The sequence below is a fragment of the Coloeus monedula genome, assembly GCF_965178545.1.
Source record: "Coloeus monedula genome assembly, chromosome: 20".
Lineage (NCBI taxonomy): Eukaryota > Metazoa > Chordata > Aves > Passeriformes > Corvidae > Coloeus > Coloeus monedula.
The window spans coordinates 8,101,277-8,122,342 of NC_138800.1; the positions used below are offsets into that span (position 1 = coordinate 8,101,277).

At 44.6% G+C, this 21,066-nt stretch overlaps 1 protein-coding gene across 2 annotated transcripts in view; it reads left to right on the forward strand.

Moving 5' to 3' along the window:
- Positions 1-21,066, forward strand: part of VPS53 (VPS53 subunit of GARP complex) — a 61,438-nt gene that overhangs the window by 18,510 nt on the left and 21,862 nt on the right. The window contains exons 7-15 of one of the 2 annotated variants that reach the window (XM_082294490.1): positions 517-636; positions 5,989-6,067; positions 6,970-7,113; positions 8,435-8,577; positions 9,223-9,364; positions 10,791-10,892; positions 14,199-14,293; positions 18,856-19,098; positions 20,510-20,657. In XM_082294490.1, coding sequence (XP_082150616.1) covers positions 517-636; positions 5,989-6,067; positions 6,970-7,113; positions 8,435-8,577; positions 9,223-9,364; positions 10,791-10,892; positions 14,199-14,293; positions 18,856-19,098; positions 20,510-20,657 — 1,216 coding nt within the window. The remainder of the gene's footprint in view (positions 1-516; positions 637-5,988; positions 6,068-6,969; positions 7,114-8,434; positions 8,578-9,222; positions 9,365-10,790; positions 10,893-14,198; positions 14,294-18,855; positions 19,099-20,509; positions 20,658-21,066) is intronic. The other variant, XM_082294491.1, reaches the window with a different exon arrangement.

Here is a 21,066-nt window from a genome sequence, read left to right on the forward strand (position 1 = left end):
CTGCTGTCTCCCCTGGAATGATCCTAAAGGATGACATAAAAACAAATTAACTTGATTTTCTTTTTTCGCTGTCAGTTCCCTGTGAAAGTTATTAACAGAGAAGTCAAGGCTAATGGCTTTTCAGCGTCATTCTCCTCCAGAGAAGCTTTAGCTCACACTTTGTGTGTAATGACGAATGGCTTCACTCAGGTCATTACAGTGAAATAACATTTACTGCCTCCGGACCCATACTGGGAAGCGGATGCATTCAGTAGTTTACATGTTCCTTGCCAAGTGTTGCTTTTGACATTTCTGGTTTTTTGAGGCATTGTTAGATGTGTGCCAGATTGGTTTATTTTAGCATGGGTTAAGTGAAATTTTAATGCTGCGGTGGAATGTTAATGAAGAGCTGTGTATTTTAGAAAAATAAATGTCAATAGGGACCAGCATGACCCAGTGGGGATGAAGTAACCTGTGGAATTACCACCCAGGATTTTCATTGAATCTGCCCTTGTAAATCCTTAATTTCCTCTGCAGGGCTATGACCAGGAGGAGACAGTATGGGGAAGTTGCCAACCTTCTCCAAGGTGTCGTGAATGTGTTGGAGCACTTCAACAAATACATGGGGATCCCTCAGATTCGACAGCTCTCTGAGAGGTAAAAGGTTCAAACCCATAGCACTTCCTTTCCTGCTGGGAAGGAAGGGTAAGAAATGTCTTAGGCAGATCCAGAGTCTCAAGGATGTGAAGTCTGGACATGGTCCTCGGAGCTTCTTTACAGCCAAAACAAACAGGTTAAAATGGGACAGAGTTTGCTCAAATCTGGAGTAGCCCATTCTGTTAAATAACAGTAATCAGTGTGGCTGTAACTTGCTCTGTGCTTTTTACTGGCTGGCTTTTCATTTTCTTACCTGGAGGAACCTGTGGAAGTGCAAATTGTTCTGTGTGATCTTCACGTGCAGGTGTTTGTGGGGAGCCCTGAAGAGATGCCTTCTCCTGCTCTGTTCAGCTCAGTGATGGGACTCAGCAGTCTGGCATGAAGCACAAACCTATTCATGCACGTGGTGATGTCTGGGGCCCCCTTCTGCCTCAGCTGCTGCTGAGCTGCTGTCAGCCTGCAGAGCCCCAGGGCTTAGACAGGCAGGATTTCTCCTTGTGCCTTTGCCAAACTCGGTTATTCCGAGCACCTTAAGTCTCTTCTGCCAAAACCTTCTCCCATTGCCCAGTTCTGCTGAGATTTGAGGCTTATAGCCAATCTTCTTCTGCTGGGCTTGTACAGTTTTGATTTTCTGAAGCAGAGTTACACTTTAATTTGGTGAGTTTTGGTGCAAGTCCCCACCACCCTCAGCAATAGCGGGTGAAGGCTCAGTGGTCACTAAGCCACTATTTCTCCTTGGTCTTGGCTTCATTTGGGGTGTGACAGCTGGGAGTTGAGGGAACAAGGCCCTCCCTGTTGTAGGGGACATTGCTGTCCCTGCCTGAGGTGACTTTGCTCATTGCAGATGTACTTGAAGGAGTCTTCCAGCTACAGTAATTATTTTTTTTTGGTGACTCCCTTTGCTAAGACAGCAGCTGGCTCCCTGTGTTGTTTAGTGATGGAAACAGAGTTTGAATGATTTGTTTGTAATGTTTTCATGTAAATCTGTTGGACATTCTTTATGGTATAGGTACCTCTTCCAGAAAGCACAGATGGAATCCATGAAACAGAGCAAAAGAAAAATCCTCTCTGGATCTAGAGAGAGGGATGGGGCCTTGTTTAACAAAGCATTTGACCATAAGCATTTGCTTAAATGAACATGCACATCAAGGAAATGTAAACATATGTCAGTGCTTTTCTGAGTTGAGGCCATTGTCTATTCCAACCTTGTGCTCAGAGAGATTGCTTGCTTCATTTTCTTCCAGAGTGGTAATGCCCTTTGGGCAGAAACCTGCTGTCATTGGCCATTTTAAGGCCAAATATAAGTTAAGCCTTGGTCCAGAATTCTGGCTCTTTTCCCCTTTCTGGTGGGTGATTATTTAATACTTTTGTAGTTGCTGATTGTTACAGAAACCAATTCAGGCTCATGCTAAAAGGCCTGGTGGTTTCAAGTCACACCAGCGAGACTGGCAAGGACATGGAGGAAAACTTCTTTTGTTTTATTCTGCCTTCAAGATAAGGATCTGAAAAGCTCGAGAAAGTCTGTTCCTCCTATTTTTAGAATTGCCTCGGCAGGGTTTTCCTTCCAGTGTTTATACAGGGAGAGCTGCACCATCTGGTAGTGATAGAGGAGGCTGCTTGTGGGGCGAAAGGAGCTGCTCTGGGGTGCTGCTGGGAGCTCCTTGCTGCTCCACATCCAGGCAGAAAATTCCTACAGGGAGGTCCATGGCACCATAATTCTGCTTTTGGAGTTTGACTCCATGTCTGTGTGCTAGGGCCTGGTTTGGAGTTGATTTTTCTCTCTCTTTTGCTTGGAAATCCTTTAGTGATTCATGAAACATCAGAGGAAGTTTGCCTGGCTTCTTGCAGGGATATTTTTAGACTGTGAAATTGCTGGGGTTTGATATCTCATGGATTTGTTTTAATGGTACAAGTGAAGCCTCTAGGATGTTTGGGAAGGCAAGAAATGCTTTAGTAGATGTTGGCACAGACCTGTGACAGTAACCAATGTCTGTTATATACAATAAGCCCATTATACACACTGCTAAACGAGCAGATTCTGTTGCTTTCTGAAATAAAAAGCCTTTTTTTTCATGGTGTGAGTGGAGTGAAGCCAAGTATGAATGGGAAACCATGGGAAGGAGAAGTGCCTGCTCGGTGGTGTTGGATGTGCTCTTTTCATGGGGTATTCGATTTAGGTTGCTGTTTCTGGATGCTGTGAGAAGTAATGATGTGTTTTTAATGCTGTTTTCCACCTGTTCTGTCCCTTTGAAGATAACCAAACAAAAATCCTGTAATTATTCGTTGGAAACCTGGACTGAACTCTCAATTAGTTGGCTTCTTGTGCTGATCCTGTTGAGTATTGATGTAAAAATGTCACAGTTCGTATCCAAATGTAAATATTTTCCTAAGAGCGTTCCTAAAACAACTTCTAATGCGGTGCATTGGTAGCTGTTGTAGTAAACAGGAATATTTTCTTATCTCCCAATCCATCTGCTGTTTTCTGTCTGTGGAGGGAGGCACAATTAGTGGTCCCAAACCCACCCATAAAAGTGGTCTTGCAGGCCTAGCAGATAGTGGAAAAAAGCCTGGAAAGTATTTAGGAGAAAGATAATTATAAGTTTGCCACAGGAAAGCAGGCTGGCTCAGCCTCTTTTAATCTCAGCAAGCTGCCAGGCGTGGTTTAAGATTTCTGGTAGCTTTGGCTAAAGGAATTGTGGTTTCTAGTAATTGAATGTCATTTGAAACATAGCAGTGGGTTTTCTTGTTTTTATTTTTTAAAGGCGGGGGAAACGGAGAACAAAAGCCACTGATAATAAAACAAAAGTCAGAGGAACAGAAATCACTGATAGCTGGATAACCAGAGGGTTTGGCAACCCCAGGAAAAGGCAATTCCCTGCTGTGTGGGATGCAGGATGGCTGCTGGGATATCCCAGTGTGTTTCTGGGCGAACCTGCCCAGGGAAAAAAAGCCTTATCAAACCCACCTGAGGCTCTGAGAGATCCTAAATCTCTTATCTGGGCTTGCTGAGCCAGTTGACTTCGTGCAAGTGGTTACACACACACACTCAGGCACATGCAGAGAGCTCCTTCAGTGCTGAATGTCGGGGCTTTTATCTCTGCAGTTTCCACTGCATGGAGAATATTCTGAATTACTGAAAAGCTGGCAGCATTTCACAGGGGAAGTAATCTCCACGGGCTAAAGCAAGTGCCCCCTGTGTTTTCTGCCTGAGGTAGTTGAGCTCTACAGAGGTGGCAGAAAGGTTTTCTTGCTTCTGGGTGTGTGTTCATAATTGTGAAAATAATTAAGTGTGTCTGTGTGTGTTGTTATATAAAAAGTGATATTTACTGGGAGGGCACTGGAGCTCCCTGTCCTTGCTCACACACACCCCTAAACTTTTGGCTACTTGAATGGCTCTGCCTTGTCCCTCTCTTAGAAAATATGAAGGAAAAAAAAAATTTTTCAAACTTATTCTCCCTGTCTGCTTTTGAGAGATTTTTTATGCAGGACCTATTTTTTAAAAAATATGTATTTTTAACATCCTACTTGAGCAAGGCATTCCTGCAAGTTTCTTAATTTAAGGATACGAGAATCCCCATTAAGACTATCCTTAAGTACTTTCCTGAATCAGAGCCTAAAACAACAAAGCTTGTGGACAGGGCTTTTAACTGCTTGACAGAGGCTCTTTTAAATTTGTTGAGTCTTTAGGAATCTGGCTGCTGCTCTTTTCAGTGCCTCCACTGTGTTGCACTGCAGCTGTTGTCAAATAGAAAGGTCCCCACAGCCACTCATAAGGAAAGAAGTATCACTGCTAACAGCTTCCAGTTGTTTATACAAACTCATTAATTTCTGTGACTCCTAATTCTACACACTTCTTGTTTCTTGATTATTTGGAAGATAAAAATTTTCAATCTGTGTTCAGTGTCTTTTTTTTTTTTTTTTTTTTGGCTTTTTTTCCCCCCCCTTCTTTTCCTGGAGAATCAAAGGGTTTGGTTCTGCAATGCTTTCTCACATGAACTGCAAGTGCTTTCTTGTAGAATTGAAGTAGGAGTAAACCTGTAGCTGAATCCTTACTGATTAAATTTCTCACTCTTATCTAGATGTATATGAGAATTCCTTTTGTTTCCCAGTTATGAAGTTGTTAACTGGGGATCTTTACCTGGAAGAGCAGAGGACTTTCTGAACATTCCTGTGAAGCAGAGAGCTTAAGCAAGAATTATGTTTGACATTGCAGGCAGGAAGCTTTTCCAACAAAATCCCTGTAAATAAATCCTGGGGAAGGCAGGTTGTACATCCAGTTAAATCACAGATATAAAGTTATATTTCAGCCATCACTTTTAAAGGACTCGAATTTTCTGCTTTTGGCACCATGAAAGAATCCAGCATTGTCAGATCATCTCGTAGGTTTTTGCTACTAATGGAACTCAAATGGGAAGATTAAAGAAGCAGATCATCCCTTGATAAGGTGGAGGAGCCTTAAACAAGCATGAAAAAAATTCCCAAGTCTTCTCCCCACAGTCTGAGCAAACATTTTCACAACAGTAAATGTTGCCAGCCTTGCTAAAGTATCAATCTCAGTGGAAAAATCCACTGCTTTGAGTGATCAGTTTAGCCCTGAAAGCATTTCCAGTATAATAAAAACTGATGGAAGAATTCAAGGGCTGCAGAGGGATATAAGTGCATCAGTGTTTGCTTTGGCACTTTCTAGTGTGTGTAGGCATTTCCATTTCCCTAGAAGTATCAATTAAGCTGTATTGACTTTTATTTCTGGAAATTGGAAGCTTTCTTCTCTCAGCCAAATAAAGAGCAAGGTTGTGGTTTATTCTACTCCTGTTTCATACCTTTGCTCTTTTGTGCTTCTCTAAGACATGGAGAATTTATAGGCTAAAACTGCTGCCAACAGTATTCATTTAGAAGTGGATCAGTACACCTGGAACTGTGAAAGGTTCATGGTGAAGATTGAGACATCGTGAAGCTTTTTACGTGTTGGAAACATATTTCTGTTGCAATGTGATCAATGTAAATGAATTTAAATGTAGATCACACTGGCATTAAAGGAACCCTGCTGATTTCTCAGCTGATTAACTGGCCCTTATTGAAATACTAAATGGCAGCAGGGCCGGAGAATCCAGGACGTGTTCAGCTGCAGCTGAGGGGTCAATGCTGTGGAGAGTTGTCATTCAAGGAGCAAACACTCCCAGTTTTGACACACAGACCTTCTTAGTGTGGATGTTTCCTCTTCAGCATCCTTTGTATCCCTTCCAAACCTTCATGCAGCTGTTGGTGTCTCAGTCACCTGGCAGTGATGTTTGCAGGCAATGGGACAGGGAGGTTGTTGAGCCACTACCAAAGCCCTTTCTGTGTCCCCCTCAGGGTGAAGGCAGCACAGAGCGAGTTGGGGCAGCAGATCCTGGCTGATTTTGAGGAAGCCTTTCCTTCTCAAGGTACAAAGGTAAAGCTCTCACTTTCCCTTTTCCTCCCACTGAAAAGTGTCACTGAAAGCTGTTCAGCATACTTGGTGTTGGATCTAGTCTCATTTTTCCTCTCGATTTAGTCTCTGCCTGTTTCAGCAGTTCCTTTAGAAAGCAAAGGGTGGTTTCTCCTCATTCCTGTCAGGAATGTGGGAGGGAAGTGCCACCCTTCCCCTGTCACACTGCACACAGCTACTGCAGAGAGGGCTGCAGCCAGTCAGGGAATGCCCCACTAATTCATGTGGGGGAGCCCCAGTGGGATTTCCTTGGGGTCTCACCCAATCCCTGGGTATTTGTTTGTCACAAAAATTTGTGCTTTGTCCAGAGGAAGCCAAGCACAGGCTGGCTGTTGATGCAGTGCCACCAAGTTTGTCTCTGGTTTACTCAGCACAGATACAAACCATGGCTGGGGCTAAGGCACCAACTGTGCTTCCCCAACATTGTGCAGCCAAACATTTGCAAACAGCAAGGGGAGTAGGTGTGAATTTGAATTTACTTCCAAGGAAACACAGGTTCTGTCTTTCAAAGTATGAACTCTGCTTGTTTCTTCATCCAACTGACAAGTACAGAAATGAGGAAACTCTTTGGAACAGTTGGTGAAGGGCAGATCTGTGTCCATGTGAAGCAGCACCAAAACAGCCTTTTTTAAAAGAATGTTTCTAAATTTTCTGTCTTTACCATGGAAGAACTTCACGGCCAGTGAAATGGAAGCAGCTCAGTTTTCATCCAGCAGAAGAAAGATGCAGCAATAAATGAAGAGTAGCAGCAGCAAAGAGAATAATAGGAAAGGATAAACCCAAGATAACCTGAATGCAGTACAGTTTACAATCACCCATTCAACTTCTTTAACCTGAAATCATTTTCTTCCTGTTTATTTTGACAGAGGACTGGTGGGCCCAGCAATGTCCTACGTGATGCCTGCCTGGTAGCCAACGTCCTGGATCCCAGGATCAAACAGGAAATCATCAAGAAATTTATTAAACAACATCTCTCAGAGTATCTGGTCCTTTTCCAGGAAAATCAAGATGTAAGGGAAGCTTAGCAAGCTACATTTGGATTTCACATTTTGCTCTGCTGGCATTCCCAAAATTCACTCTTCCACAGGTTCCTGTGGTGAAAAGTTTTAATCCCAAGGGCTTGGAAACTGATTGTGGGTGTGATCTGGAGTGGCTGATGAGCTGTGAGTCGGTGTTATCTCTGCCAGGATGGCTTCCTCCCACCTTAGACCTCAGTTTCTTATATCATCACTAGAAATGTTTTCTCCCCTCATGTAGAAAAGAAATAAATTCATGTTAGGTTGATTGCCTGCCTGGCGAAGGGTTGAAAAATGAAACTCTGAAAATTGCAAACCCAACACCACCACCCCCCAAACAAACAAGGAATGCCCTAAAATGCTTAGAAATCTGAGGGGGAGGGATTTCTAGGAAGTTAATTATCTTTGTATCTAATTTTTAGGCTTCCTGTCCTGATGCTAACAGCTTTTTAAAAGTTTACCATAACCTTCTTGAATTTGGAGAAAAAAACCCCACACAAACCAAACTCACCTTTAAATCAAAATGTATTTTATCAATTTCAAATGTTTGACATAGAATAGAGAAAGGCTAAAATGCCTAAGTTTAAATAACATTTTTCCATCAAAGATTTCTGGATTAATCTTTCTTCTTTTTGACCAGAAAGCACAATTATTGAGGGGAAAAATCCCATCATGCTCAGGTTGTAAGAATTTTAGTTGGAGTTTAAATGTGAGTTGAATGTAAGAATCCAGGAATTCCTGCACTCTCGTCCCACTGTTGACTTTAACCTCTCTGTCTGTGAAACAAAGAGGGTGGGATCAAATGAAATACTATTGGATTGAGTTTTCAATAATCTCTGCATGATTTAGGAGTACTGTTATCCTCATTTTCAACAGAACTTGCTCTCTTAATTCGCACAAGATAGGATTTTCAGTCTGGCATGTGTTTAAGCACTTGGAATCCCAGAATCATTTAGGTTGGAAAAGACCTTTAAGATCCTCGATTCCAACCATGTCCAAGCTCAGCACTAAACCCTGTCCCTAAGTGCCACATCCACACACCTTTTAAACCCCTCCTGGCATGGTGACTCAGCCAATTCCCTGGGCAGCCTGTTCCAGTGCTTCATAACCCTTTCAGTGAAGAGATTTTTCCTAATATCCAATCTAAACCTCCCCTTGGAGCATTCAGAGGATATTAATAGATGTCCAATCAGCTCTGATGGATCGCCCGAGCTCCTCTGCAGAGCAGCAGCAGCACAGTTCTTAATATTAGCAACTGCTGCTGCTAAAGATGCTGTTGATGCTAAAAAAAAAAGTTGTTGTCCATGGGATTCAGGTGGCCTGGCTGGATAAGATCGACCGGCGCTACGCCTGGATCAAGAGGCAGCTGGTGGATTACGAGGAGAAGTACGGGCGCATGTTCCCGGCGGAGTGGTGCATGACGGAGCGCATCGCCGTGGAGTTCTGCCACGTCACCAGGTGAGCCCCACGCAGCTCCTGCTGCCTCCCAGCATGCCCAGCTTCCTGGAAATAAAAGGCTGGCTTGGCTCCTGCCACACTGATCCATGTCTAAAGGCAGGCTGCAAAGTATCTCTGCGGAATTGTCGGTGATTTAAAGGGAGCGAGGAGTGAAATCCCCAAGAAGTGTCGCTAAAACGGGGAGAAATTGAAGCGATGTGAAAATCGATTTTCAGTGTAACAGAGGTAAAAATCAGTAGTATTTCAGGCCAAGTGGAGTAGCACGAGCTGACTGTGGTGTGCGTGCCTCAGGCCAGGCTCTTTGCCAGCCAGAGACAGGGAAACAGAGGAAGGTGCCAGGTGGAGTCCCAGTAGTACCATTGCCTTTATTCTGGGACCCCAGTGCTTCCCAAGGCTGGATCCTGAGGGCTTTCCCAACTGGCTGCTGCTAGGAGATGGGGTTCTGTTACCCACAGAGCTCAGAACAACTGTGGTTGTGTTTGAAACAGGATCTGCAAAGCAGTTTTATGTTAGGGAGCCTCTTAGGAATTAGCCTGAATTTTGTGATGAAAGTGTCTGTGGGGAATGGACTTGAGTTCCAGTGTTAGGTTTCAGATCTTTATAGAAAACCACATTTGTTTTTTCTATATCCCCTCTCTCTTGCAGGGCAGAGCTCTCTAAGATCATGCGCACGAGGGCGAAGGAGATTGAGGTGAAATTGCTTTTGTTTGCAATTCAGAGAACAACCAACTTCGAAGGGCTCCTGGCCAAGCGCTTCTCAGGCTGCACTCTTGCTGATGGCACAGTGGTAAGGGGATTTCTGAAGAGCAATCCTTTACTCAGCAGCTTTCTCAGGAGAAAGAAACCCTCTCACACATAGCTCAGGTAGTGGAGACTACAAAAGGTGTCACCTGCAGCCTCTCCTTGCACTGGGTGTTTAATGTGACTCTGCTCAGTGCCCTGTAGCTGGAAAAGTGGTTTTTGGTTGTGTAGACTGTAGAGAAGATGGCACAGGGCTCACAAGAATAAAAATACAGTGCTTGTGTACTTTTTTTGGTTCTCCTGGGGCCCTGTGCTGTTTGAATCCACATAGCTATGGAGAACCACGGAGTGATTATGGTGTAATAACTGCCTTGTAATGTTTGTTCTCTACGTGTCAGTGACACGTTATAACTAAAAGTCCCCTCTTCTCTTCCTTTCTGGTTACCACACACTCCCCACATGGTGCCAGCTTTCAGTCCCACATTGTTGGGTCACTCTGGCTTGCAGGGACATTGGTAGCTTCTGCTTTGTCTCTTTTGGTAAATTGTAAAGGCAGAACCAAGAGAAAAAACTCAGGGAATATCTCTGGAGCCATCTCTGAGCTTTTCCTGCCTGGAATCTCAGCCCAGAGCTCTGTCAGCCAAGTGCCCTGGGAGCACAGAGCATGTGTGGCTCAGAAGCCACTCTGGTTTGAGGTTGGCTTCTCTGTCCAGCTGGTGTCTTGAAGCCTACTTGGATGTGATAATTCAGCCTCCAAGGAAAGCCTGCTGGACCCATTTGTCATTTGCTGTGGGTGCTGCTAATTAAAAAGGGAAGTCCTGGAAGGTTTTTCCTCCTGTCTGAATTTAGATCTCTCAAGAATACGGCTTTATTTTTTCTGACAAATTTCAAACAAAATTTGCAGCTTTAATTAAATTGGCTTCACTGGGTTGTTATAAGTGAAGAAAACAGAAGGGGAGGGTGTGGTTTCAAATGACAGAAAATCCCATGTTTCCCCCTTTGTGACATGCCTAGAGGCTGTGCCACTCTGGCTGTCATCATCTGCCCTGTTTCATACCCAAAATGAAGGCCACCATTATAAATAGCTGGCTGGTGAGTGCAGAGGGGGGACAAGCAGTGGGAGCAGCAATTTGGGGTTTATTGCAGGTAAGGTTTTGAAGCTGCTGTTGTGGTTTATCCCAGCGGAGACCACACACTTTGGAGTGGGGTTTGGGAGAGTGGAAATGTGACACTGGTCAGAATGGCCCTTCAGGGAGGATTCAGGCAGTGTGGGTGCAAACAGAGCAGGGGCTGAGGAATGGAGTGTGCTGGGGAGGGATGGAGAGGGAGCCAGGATCTGATCACCTCTGTTGGGAGGAGGCAAATTGCTGGGCAGTGCTTTGAAGGGCTCAGGAAAGCAAAACATGGATGCAGCTGTGTGCCAGAGGGCACAAAACTGCCTGTTCTCTAAGAAGCTTCGTCTTTTCCAACAGAAGAAGCCAGAAGTGCCACCTCCCTCCACCAACCCCTTTCTGGAGGATGAAACTGGGGCAGAGACAGATGAGATTGTGATCGAGAAAAGTGATACGGACAAAGTAAGTCTTTGAAGTTCTCAGTTGTCAGCAAGGCAGCCTCTGTCAGAATCTCCAGTGGGGCCTAAGCTTTTCCCATCCCATTGATTTGAAAAGTTTGTTTTCACAGCAATTAATTTAGTGCAGTTTTGATCCTTTGTGCAGCATTCAGGCTCCCAGTACGACCATGCTTTGCTCTGGCTCACTTCACTGAAACCAAAGCAATCTTTATTCCAGTTAATAGTGCGGAGACAATCCTGCCACGTGAGAGCGAGTTGGATTCTGTTCTAGCCTGTACAACAACAGTTCAAATGTAACTACAGGATTTCTGTCAAAGCAAGATGAAATAGCTGTTTGGGTTTTCAGATCCCCAAAGAAGCTCCTCTACAAACAGTTGCAATTCATATTTTGCCCTGTCAGCCAAGCAAACTGTCTGGAGTCACCAGGCAACTCACTGGACTTTCAAGTGTCAGCTTTAGATTTTTCACTCCAGATAAATCACTTCTGGGATTTTTATCTTTACACTGCTTTTCATCCACTACCTCTGCAAAGCAGGCAACACCTAACTGCTTGTACCAGCACAGGGCTTCCAAAGCCCTCTGCAAACATTAAAGGGGTGAATGGTAAATGCAATTGTTTTAATTGGCACCAATATCAAAGGCTGTATTTTTTATGCAGCAGATGGAGGTTTTGTAAATGTTCAGTTGTGAGTTACTTGAGGCTGGTACTATCTTCTTATTTAGGGGATTTACAACCCTGTAAATGGACCATGTACAGGTGTATCCTGATCGGTGACCAGGGCCTCAGGACCTACTCAAATCCATGCCCCTGGGGAGATGAGGAGATGGTAGCTGTCCACCAGCACAGTCTGGTGCACTGCATCCCCTCCAGATTTTCACGTGAGCAGGGCAGCCCCTCTGCCTTCATCCACAGCCAAAGTCTTGAAGCAGAATGATTTAAGCAAAATTTTGCTCTTTTTCACTAAAATACAGCTTGGACAGTTGGTATTGTGGGGAGTTTATCAGTGAGACAGAGATTGGGAACTTGGGGAGACACTTTCGATGCATTTTTGCTTTCCGATATCTCACGGCTGGAAGGTTGGCTTTGATGTGCAGTGTTGGGATGAGAGGACATCCTTGGAGAAGTCAGTGGTGTTAGGAGGCAGGTGAAGAGATAATTGCAACAATTAGGGCTGGGTTTATTGAACAGCAGAATGCAGCAGCTCAGGAGCTTCTGAGAGAGGAATTGCTGTGCACTTTGTACCTGGGGTGGCTGTTGTGAAGCCATCCATGGAGATATCCCTGGAAATGGTGTTGGTGGTGAGGTTGCCCTCTCCTTTTGGGAATGCCCTGTGTCAGTGTCACAGTGCTGGGCTCCGCTGCCCTGCAGCCTCCTGTGTGCCAAGTGGGCTCCAAGATTTCAGTGTCACAGTGCCAGCTGCTGCTGGGTCATTCTGAGAGTCTGGAAGTGCTGCAAGTCTCATCTGCTGCTGTCACTGCATGAACAGCAGAAGGGACACAAAGTGTTGAAGGGTTTTCAGTGGAAGAGCCCTTCCAAGACACCAGTCCTGAGAATTCAAGACTCTTGGGAATCTAAGAGGGAGCACAAGAGTTTTCGGGGGGAAATCCATGCTAAAAAAGCACCTCTTTTGGTAATCCTAGCAGTTGGATTTAATCTGTTTACTTTGGATAGTAATGAAAGGAAACTGGGCCAGCTGCAGACCTCCTTACTGTGACAACAGTAACCTTTTATTATTTCCATCAAACTCAAGGAGGAAATAGCTTAAACATCTGCAGCTTTTGGACAGGGTTGCACACTCAGAAATACAGCTTCACTGCTACTGTTAAAAGATTTAGTATTCCTTCCACCAGCCATGCTGGGAGCAGCGTGATGCAGAGATGCACAGAGAGCCAGGCCTGCTTCAGGAGCTGGCTCTTCCAGCCTGGTAAACATGGTGAATCTGCAGCCTCATGCTGGCACTGCCATGCCAGGGACTTGGCAAATGTGATGTTTCTGTGGTTCCCAGCCATAGCTTTCCTCCCAGCTCCAGTGAGTGTGTGCATCAGGCAGAAATGGGCACTGGCAGAGGGTTTTGGGTGGAGGATGCCCAGGTTCTGTCCCAAGGCTGTTGAAACTTATATTCTTCTCTTGGTGATGCCAGGCTCATAGAGGTGGTCTGGCCTCCATAAAACCATTTCCTCACTTTAGGTTTGCAGCCATAAGCTGAGATTCGTCGTCTGGGGTTGAACTATTGCTGAGAAATGTTTGCCCTGTCACACTCTGGTAGTTCTGCCACATTCTTAGTGCCAACTCCTCTGTTGTTTAGGAGAGAAAGTCCTTTAGGCTCTCTCATTTTGCTGCTTTTGTTTGGCTTTTATTGCACTAAAAAAAAAAAAAATCAGCTGGAAAAATTCATATCTTCATTGGCTGGGAGCTGATCTTGGCTTTTTGTGGGGAGAGAAGCAAGAATTCCATTCCAGAGTCACTGCAGCTCTCTTTGCAGCCAGTGAAAAGTTGCTGGTTTGCTGGGAAGCAACAAGAGAAATTACCTATCAGTAAAAAATAATAACAATCTAGCTGTAGGGCAAAAAGGAGCTTAAAGACCCTGCCCAGCCTAGTGCTTACACATGCACAAATTTAAGTGTGTGAGTAGTCCCAGTGGCTTTGGTGAGCTGAGCTTGGCCATGGTTAGAGTGCAGCACTAAACTAAGATGAGGGTAAATAGGATGGCTCCCAAATGGCACATGTGCTTAATGCTCTTAATGTGATTTAAAAATAGAAATCTTTGCATCCCCAGAAAGAAGTTTCGCAGTGAAAGCAGGCCTGTAGTGTTGCCTGTATAATTCTGGCTCCTCCAGTAATTACATGCTGTTTATCTAAATAAAATTCACTCAGATGAAGCCTGTAACTTTGAGTTATTACCCTTGATATTCCAAAATGTAAGAATTCTTCAATCTTGCTTCCAATGAACTGCTGCATTTGATTTCAGAGGGGACTAGTGGAGCCTTGTTACTGCTTGAAGGATTCAGGGAGTTTTATTTGCAAACTGCATTAAGATTCTTCAGCTGAAACCTGTTAGCACAGAGCAGCCTTCTCTTTAAGGCTAAGAATATTTTACAAGTGGAAAGATAATTCCTTGGATTGCTAACAGCTCTCCGAGAAGGAGGGGAGACTTGGATATAATGACATTTATATGCTTTGATTGTTTGACAGCAAGTTTCTGTGTTGCAGTATCTCTAAAGATTTATATCCTTCTGTGCTGTTGCATTGCTGTTCCTTCAAGGTCTTACAGGGCAGGTTTGAACCAACACTCTGAATGTTTTCTTGCAGCCAAAGAAGCCAAAGGTCCCTGACAATCCTTTCCATGGCATTGTTTCCAAGTGCTTTGAGCCTCACCTTTATGTGTATATTGAGTCCCAGGACAAGTGAGTAACCAGCCTGAGTTTTGGGGTTCATTTGCTTCTGGATGTGTTGGGTTGTGCTGGATTCTGTACTCAAGCTGCAGAAAATTAATTTATTGAAACTCTGCTGCCTGATTTCATCAGAAGCAGTGATTGTGGTTTGAGAAACTTTGAGTGGGACCTTTGCTTGGACAAAATGAGTGTTCAGAGGGCTGTGGAGTTTGGTTTTGTGTGTAATTGCAAAGGGCTGCAGGAGTGGTGCCCGCTGCCTTTCTGGGGAAGAGGCTTTGTATTCCTGAAATTACTTCTGTTGCCTCTGCAATTCCCACTGCAGACATATGTCTTTCTTTCATCTCATGTCTTCCACAAATGATAGGGTTGGGTTTTCTGTAAAATACATATGTGGCTTTGTGGCAGAGGAGTTGCAAGATTTGCTTTGTAGAAATAAGTTATTTGAGATCCTTAGATGAAAGCTGCTGTAGATGAGCTGGCTGTAAGATAACGTTATCATTGCTCACAGATTGGGACTTTGTCAGGGCCTTTAATCCCTGGCACCCTTCTTCATCTTCCTCTTTGACTTGCAGCAAAACAATTCCAATGAAAGGAGTTTTCAGAGCTCTCACCACACTTTCTTGTGCACCTTGATTCACACCAGGGTTTAAATAACATCTCAGTAACAACTGCAGTGCCACCTGAGAGGCGATAGTTGAAAAAGGTTCAATTTAGTCTTTTAACAAAGATTAGTGGCTGGAAAGGAGAAGGAGGTGCCTGCTTCATGTATCTCTGTGTGCTCTTCTGTCTTCCAAAGCTTTACACATGAGAGGGTGTGTAACTCGAGGCTTGTAGTGTCCTGATTTTGTCCAAACTCCATGATAACCATCTTGAAAAAGCTTTTCCATGTCCCATCAACTTTTTATGCTTAAAAAAAAACCCCATTAAATAGTTGAAACCTTGCACAGTGGTGTGTCCTGCTGGGTCTAGGTTCCGCTCTGCAGCCTAACAAAGGGAAACTGATATTTCCCTCTGCCCTCAGCCAACTGAGCACAGACTTGTTTGAGTATTTCTTCCCTTCTCACTGGGGGCCATTTTAATCCCCATTTTGGTAATTCTACCCCACTGTGCTCCTAGCCCCTTCAGTTGCCTTTTTTTTTTTTTTTTCCTCCTTTTCCTTTACAATCGTGAGATGTTTTATATTAGCTTTATAGCCACAGGCTGCAGGGAGTTCAAAGAAAAACTGCCACAGTATTCTCCATGCTGCCCCTGGCTGCCAAAAATTGCTTTCCTTCATGGTTTTCTCTCTTCTTCCTTTGATTGAACTGTTGAGGAATCTGTTGCCGATGTCTGAAAATGAGATGTTGCTTAGATCACTAAGTGTATGTTTGAGCTCTGAATAGTGAGAGTAGCATGATAGTTTTGTTCATCATTGCCTTAAATCTGTGGCAGAAAAAAGCCTGGACGTTTTCTGCCAAAAAAATTGTTTCCATACCCATTTAAAGAAACACACTGCCAAAATCTGTAGCAGTTTAAGAGGAGACACCTGAAAGAAAGAGTTTAAAGATGCTGCTCTCCACCCTCAGCTGCAGAGTAAATATCAGATTTCTGAACAGCAAAGCAGATTTCATTCCTGCCCCTCTGGGATGTGCGTCTTTAGCTCTCCTTTGTGGTCAGCTGGAGCAGCAGGAGCACACAGATGTGAGCTGAGCTGTTCTGCTGGAGAGAAGGAAGAGCTCTGTCAGGGCTGCAGGGCTGAGAGTGTGCAGAGCCCTCCTTAAATCTGCTCAAAGGCACGTCCGAGTCGAGAGTGCTCGGAAAACTGGCACTTAGTGCTGTGTGTTTGCAGCCTCATCAGCAGAGGGGCTTCCAAAATCCCCAGTGCATGGAAACTGCTCTGCAGTGGTCCAGGTGTCTCAGTGCCATTGCCCTTCCTCAGTGCCCAGCACTGAGCACATCACTGGGCAGACCCAGTTTCCTGAGCACCCTGTTCTTCTCTCGTGCTGCTCGGGAGTTCCTGGTTCCTCTTGTGTTTGCCAGAGGTGCAGAACAGCCCTGAATAGGTTGAGTGAAGGAAAAAAAAAAAAAAAGGAAGAGGAATGCAGGAATGAAAAGAACCAGAATAGAATTCCCTTTATGTGATTTCATTTCATACTTTCTCTTGGTTAGATTTGGCGAGTTCTCTCTCCCAATAAATACGCTACTGTTAGGAAATACCACATCTGCACTACCAGAGAATTTTCTTGGAGTTTTTCCGCAGAGTCTGTGGAGAAAATATTCATTTTCTGTAGCTCTCCTGCCTTCTTTGTGTTTCATCTCCAGCAGCTTTTTTTTGCCAGACTCTCTGTGCTCCCACTGTGCCACACAAAGATTGGTGGATTTTATATCATATTTGGGCCAGCTGAGACTGCTGTGAAAGTTTGCCATCAGCTGAAGTGTGCATTAATGATGTATTAGTTCTCTTAGTGCACAATATCCCGATGTTTTGCTTGCTGAAATAGGAGCAGTCCCATAGCCTGGTTTGATGGGCAGTTTTATCCAGGTTGGGATCAGAACAAGCGTGAAGCCCCAGCGCTGCTCTCCCAGCTCTTCAGAACAGCTGCATTTTCTCCTGCATCCCAGTTGACAAGACCTTGGGGGACCAGGAAAATGCAGATCCATTTCACTTCGCCTCGGAGAAGAGGAGAACATGTGGGCTAAGCATAAAGAAACAAAAGCCATTGACATTCCTGACCGTGTCTTGAGACTGAGAGGAGGCAAAAAAAAATCAAGTGACTGGTGGCTGCTAAGAAGGCTCCACTTTGTTGCCCAGCTGGAGCCAAGCACAGATGCAGAGGTGGAGATGCAGCTGTTGGATTTGACAAGGAGTGAGCCACGTCCGCTTTCCTTGAGAAGCTGCAGGAATCTGCAGCCTGCAGCACGTGTGAGCCCTCCTGCAGCAGCCATCTGTTTGGCTCTGCTACAGCTACAGAGGGAGGTAAATTCTGCTTCTCTGTGGCCCAACACAATCAATGCTTTGCTTCAGCCTTCAATTGCTCCTGCCAGTGTGGAGATTTATCACATCAGTGGAGCAGCCTGATGTTTTTACAGTGCTTGTAACACAGCCGAGGAACTGTGTGTGTGGAATCAGAGCTGTGTGCAGTGCTCAAGCAATAGGCATGGAAAAAGGGGCTACTTGTCTTTGCAACAGCCTGGCTCAAGCCAACGAGTGTTGCTCCTTGATTTAGTGTCCTGATATTCCAAGCACATTTCTGTAGATAAGTTTGGCCCAGCAGATCACCCATGGTAGGAGCTCATCCATTCTGAGGCAGCAGCCTCTTAAGTTTATCAGGGAAGAGACCTGTGGGTTCTCTGGTGAACCGGAATCAGAAAGGTTTTCTCTCTCACAAGAGGGAAAGCAAAAAGGGATAGAAACTGGGGGAAAGTTGTCGTTGTTGGCGGGTTTTTCCCCTTTCACTGGCAGAGGTAAGTGAGAATATGCTGCAGAGCCTCAGCCATTCTCCTGGGGATTTGGCTTTCTCCTTAGGAGCCCTGGATCACAGCACAGCCATTACACCCTCAAAGGGGTGAAGGTTGTGCCATGGGAAGAGGAGAGCTGCAGGAAGATCGTATTCAAAATAGGAATATAAAATACAGGACCTCCTTTTGGTCGGCAGAGTACCTCTCTCATCTGAAAGGCCTGTTTCCCAAAAGCCTGACTTCTTTGAGGAAGGCTGTGTGTGTGTGTGTCTGGGGGAGGAGGTTTTTTGCTGGAATTCAGTTCATCTGGCAAGGGTTATTCCATGGAGCTGAGCTCTGGTGTCGGGAGAGCTGGGCTTGGTCTCCGACACGGATGTGCTGCCTCTGGAGGAGTAGGACCAGAGGAGCTCCCCAACATCAGAAGATTCTCTGGTTCTGTGTTGATGGCTCTGGCCCTCTGCCATGCTCAAAAGCCTTTTTGTCCTGGTGAAAGGATGGAGTGAAGTTTATTGTTGCCTAAAGACTGAAATATTTGAGTAAGGACCAGTCTGTAATGAATCACTGGAGACAATAAGAGGGCTTTTTGGGCTTTTAAAAAGGGTCTAAGTAGGAAGTGTACTTTGTGCTCATGCTAAATAAAACTTCTTTAAAGGATGTGTGAAGTTGTGCAAAACCAGGTGGTATCCAAATGGGACCAAGAAATGGCAAATGGCACACCATTTTGAGCACATCCCTTTAAAATCCATATTCCCTGAGGTCTCCTCCGGAGGCCGCTGGGATGGGAAGCCTGACTGTTCCTTTTCCTGGTGCCAGGAAGGAAACTTGAGCACAGGCTTTATGCACTTGCATCAAATGTGCTGAACCGAGTCCTGGCAGACCTGGGAGCTTTTATGTGTGGCTGGAGAACAGATTTGAAGCTGCCACTAAAACTCCTGAGCACAAAAGGTTCGGGCTGTGGAATTGTGTGAGCTTTGTGCTGGAAGCGTGGAGATAAGAAAGGGCTGGGGATACCCAGCTGCTAAAACCTGAACTTGCTGGTGTGACAAGACAGAGCATCTCATTGTAAGCATTATTCCCTCTTTGCACTCCAATTCCTCCCTCAACAGACTCGAATATCTTTTTGTTCCCCACCTCAGAAACCTGGGCGAGCTGATTGACAGGTTTGTGGCTGACTTCAAGGCTCAGGGTCCCCCCAAGCCCAACGTGGATGAAGGAGGAGCCGTCCTGCCCAGCTGTGCTGACCTCTTTGTGTACTACAAGAAGTGCATGGTGCAGTGCTCCCAGCTCAGCACTGGTGAGCCCATGATAGCCCTGACCACCATCTTCCAGAAGTACCTGCGGGAATACGCCTGGAAAATTCTCTCTGGAAACCTGCCCAAGTGAGTTTGGCTTCCCCAGTGCTGCACTGGGGAGCAGGTGATTTGTAAAGATAATTGATAAATACATCCTGGTGAACACTTGTTTCCCTGTCAAACACCCCAGGTAGCAGCAGTATCACTCCATTTACTTTGTGGTTTTCTCCAAAGTTCAGTTTCTTGCACTGAGGAAAAAGCAGGAGAGCAAATGGGCAGGCACACATTGTTTTTCTTTCAAGGGCCCCTGGAGAATAGCTTCATATTTGGCTTTGATTAGCTGCCAGATTTGCAGTTTCTTCAAGTTCCTTTTGAAATGCCAGCCCAAGTCTCTTCAGAGAGGCCTGGCTTTCAGAATTGCTACTTGGGTAACCAGTTCATACTGTGATTCTCAGCTGCCTTAGTCCAACATCTTCATAACGAAGGTGATTTGCTTCTGTGGTGCTAAAGTGCTTACCTGTACCTCCCTCTGCTCTGGAACATTTGATCTCTGTATAAGATATGTAGATGTAAATCCAGTGAAAGTACAGGAAATCATAATGAGTTTGTACCAACATGTGTCAGCATAGAGGCTAAAAGTGCTCCTGAGATGTTGCCAAAACTCCACTGCAGATGATTTTATTTGCTATTTACCATCTTCACTTTGTTTCCTTTGTAAACCTGGGAGCAGAAGAAATGACTTTCTGAAAACAGTAAAATCTTTCACAGATGGATGGGGAGAGGGTTCCATCCAGACAAGTGGAAAGATAAATTTAATGTGTGTTCTCCATCAGACCTCAGTTGCATTCTTTATCCACGTTTTTTTGAGTGCTCCATTTTTGCTGTCCAAGATAAATATCACTGTCCTATTTTTTTTTTTTAATGGATTTGGATTATAAAGAGTTGAGAGGTAGGGAATTTCCTGCCTCTAAACTGCTCTGGGTCTTTCTTTGTTGGTACATGAATGTTGATCACTGGGAGACAGTGGAGGGGAAGGCACATCTTCTATAATTTACTTTGTTGATAACATCAGCTTTTAAAACAAGTTGCCAAAGTCTCAAATGCATGTGGGCAGCTGTTTAGTGCTGCAAAGATAAATATGACAAGTTTCCTGATAGTTCTGAGATTCTTCTGTAATCTTTAATTAGATTTTGAATAACTGGCAGTGAAGGTGAAGCTGCCTGGGGAAGGCTGTGTTCCACTTGCATCCTAATCTATTTTCTTGTCAATGAGTCAGTTGTCCTTTGCTTGAAGACCTGGTACAAAGCTATTTGTAAAAGAAATTCCTTCACCAAAAGAGCAGTTGTGGGTTTGATGTCCTGTGTTGCACAGGGTGTTGGGCTTTGTGGTCCTAAAGCCTTTTTATGGCATTGAAATCCAGCAGTAATTTTGCACTCGGTGTGTCTGTACACTCAAAAACCACACAGGTTTTATCTGTTGGTTTGTTTTTTTTTTCCAGGACAACCAGCAGCAGTGGTGGGCTCACCATCACAAGTTTGCTGAAAGAAAAGGAAGGCTCTGAAGTGGCAAAGTTTACTTTAGAAGAGCTCTGCCTCATTTGCAGCATCCTAAGTACTGCAGAGTACTGCCTGGCCACCACCCAGCAGGTCAGTTTTCCTCTGAGGGGGCACCCAGCCCCTCTTCTGTGCTGCTGTGGAGACTGGGAGAGGCAAAAGTACAAAAATATCCATTGATTATTGAGCTCTACATGACTCAATATGTATTTCAAAGAAAGAAAAGTATTGATTTTGCTGTTTCCACCTGAGAATAGTGATTTGCTTGTAATCTTGCTTTGCAGCATCAGTTTTGGGTTCAATCCTTTTCCATTTGTTACGTAATTTGTTTTGGATTGGGGACCACATTTCTTTTAAAAAAAGACTCTCGGTTCATGATCTCCCCTTCACAAATACAAGCACAACAATAATTCAAAATACTTTTGGGAAAATACTTGCATGAAATATTGGGGCAATGTGCAGTGGAGAGAGGAGGAATTTATGCTGATGTGATTTGCAGCCG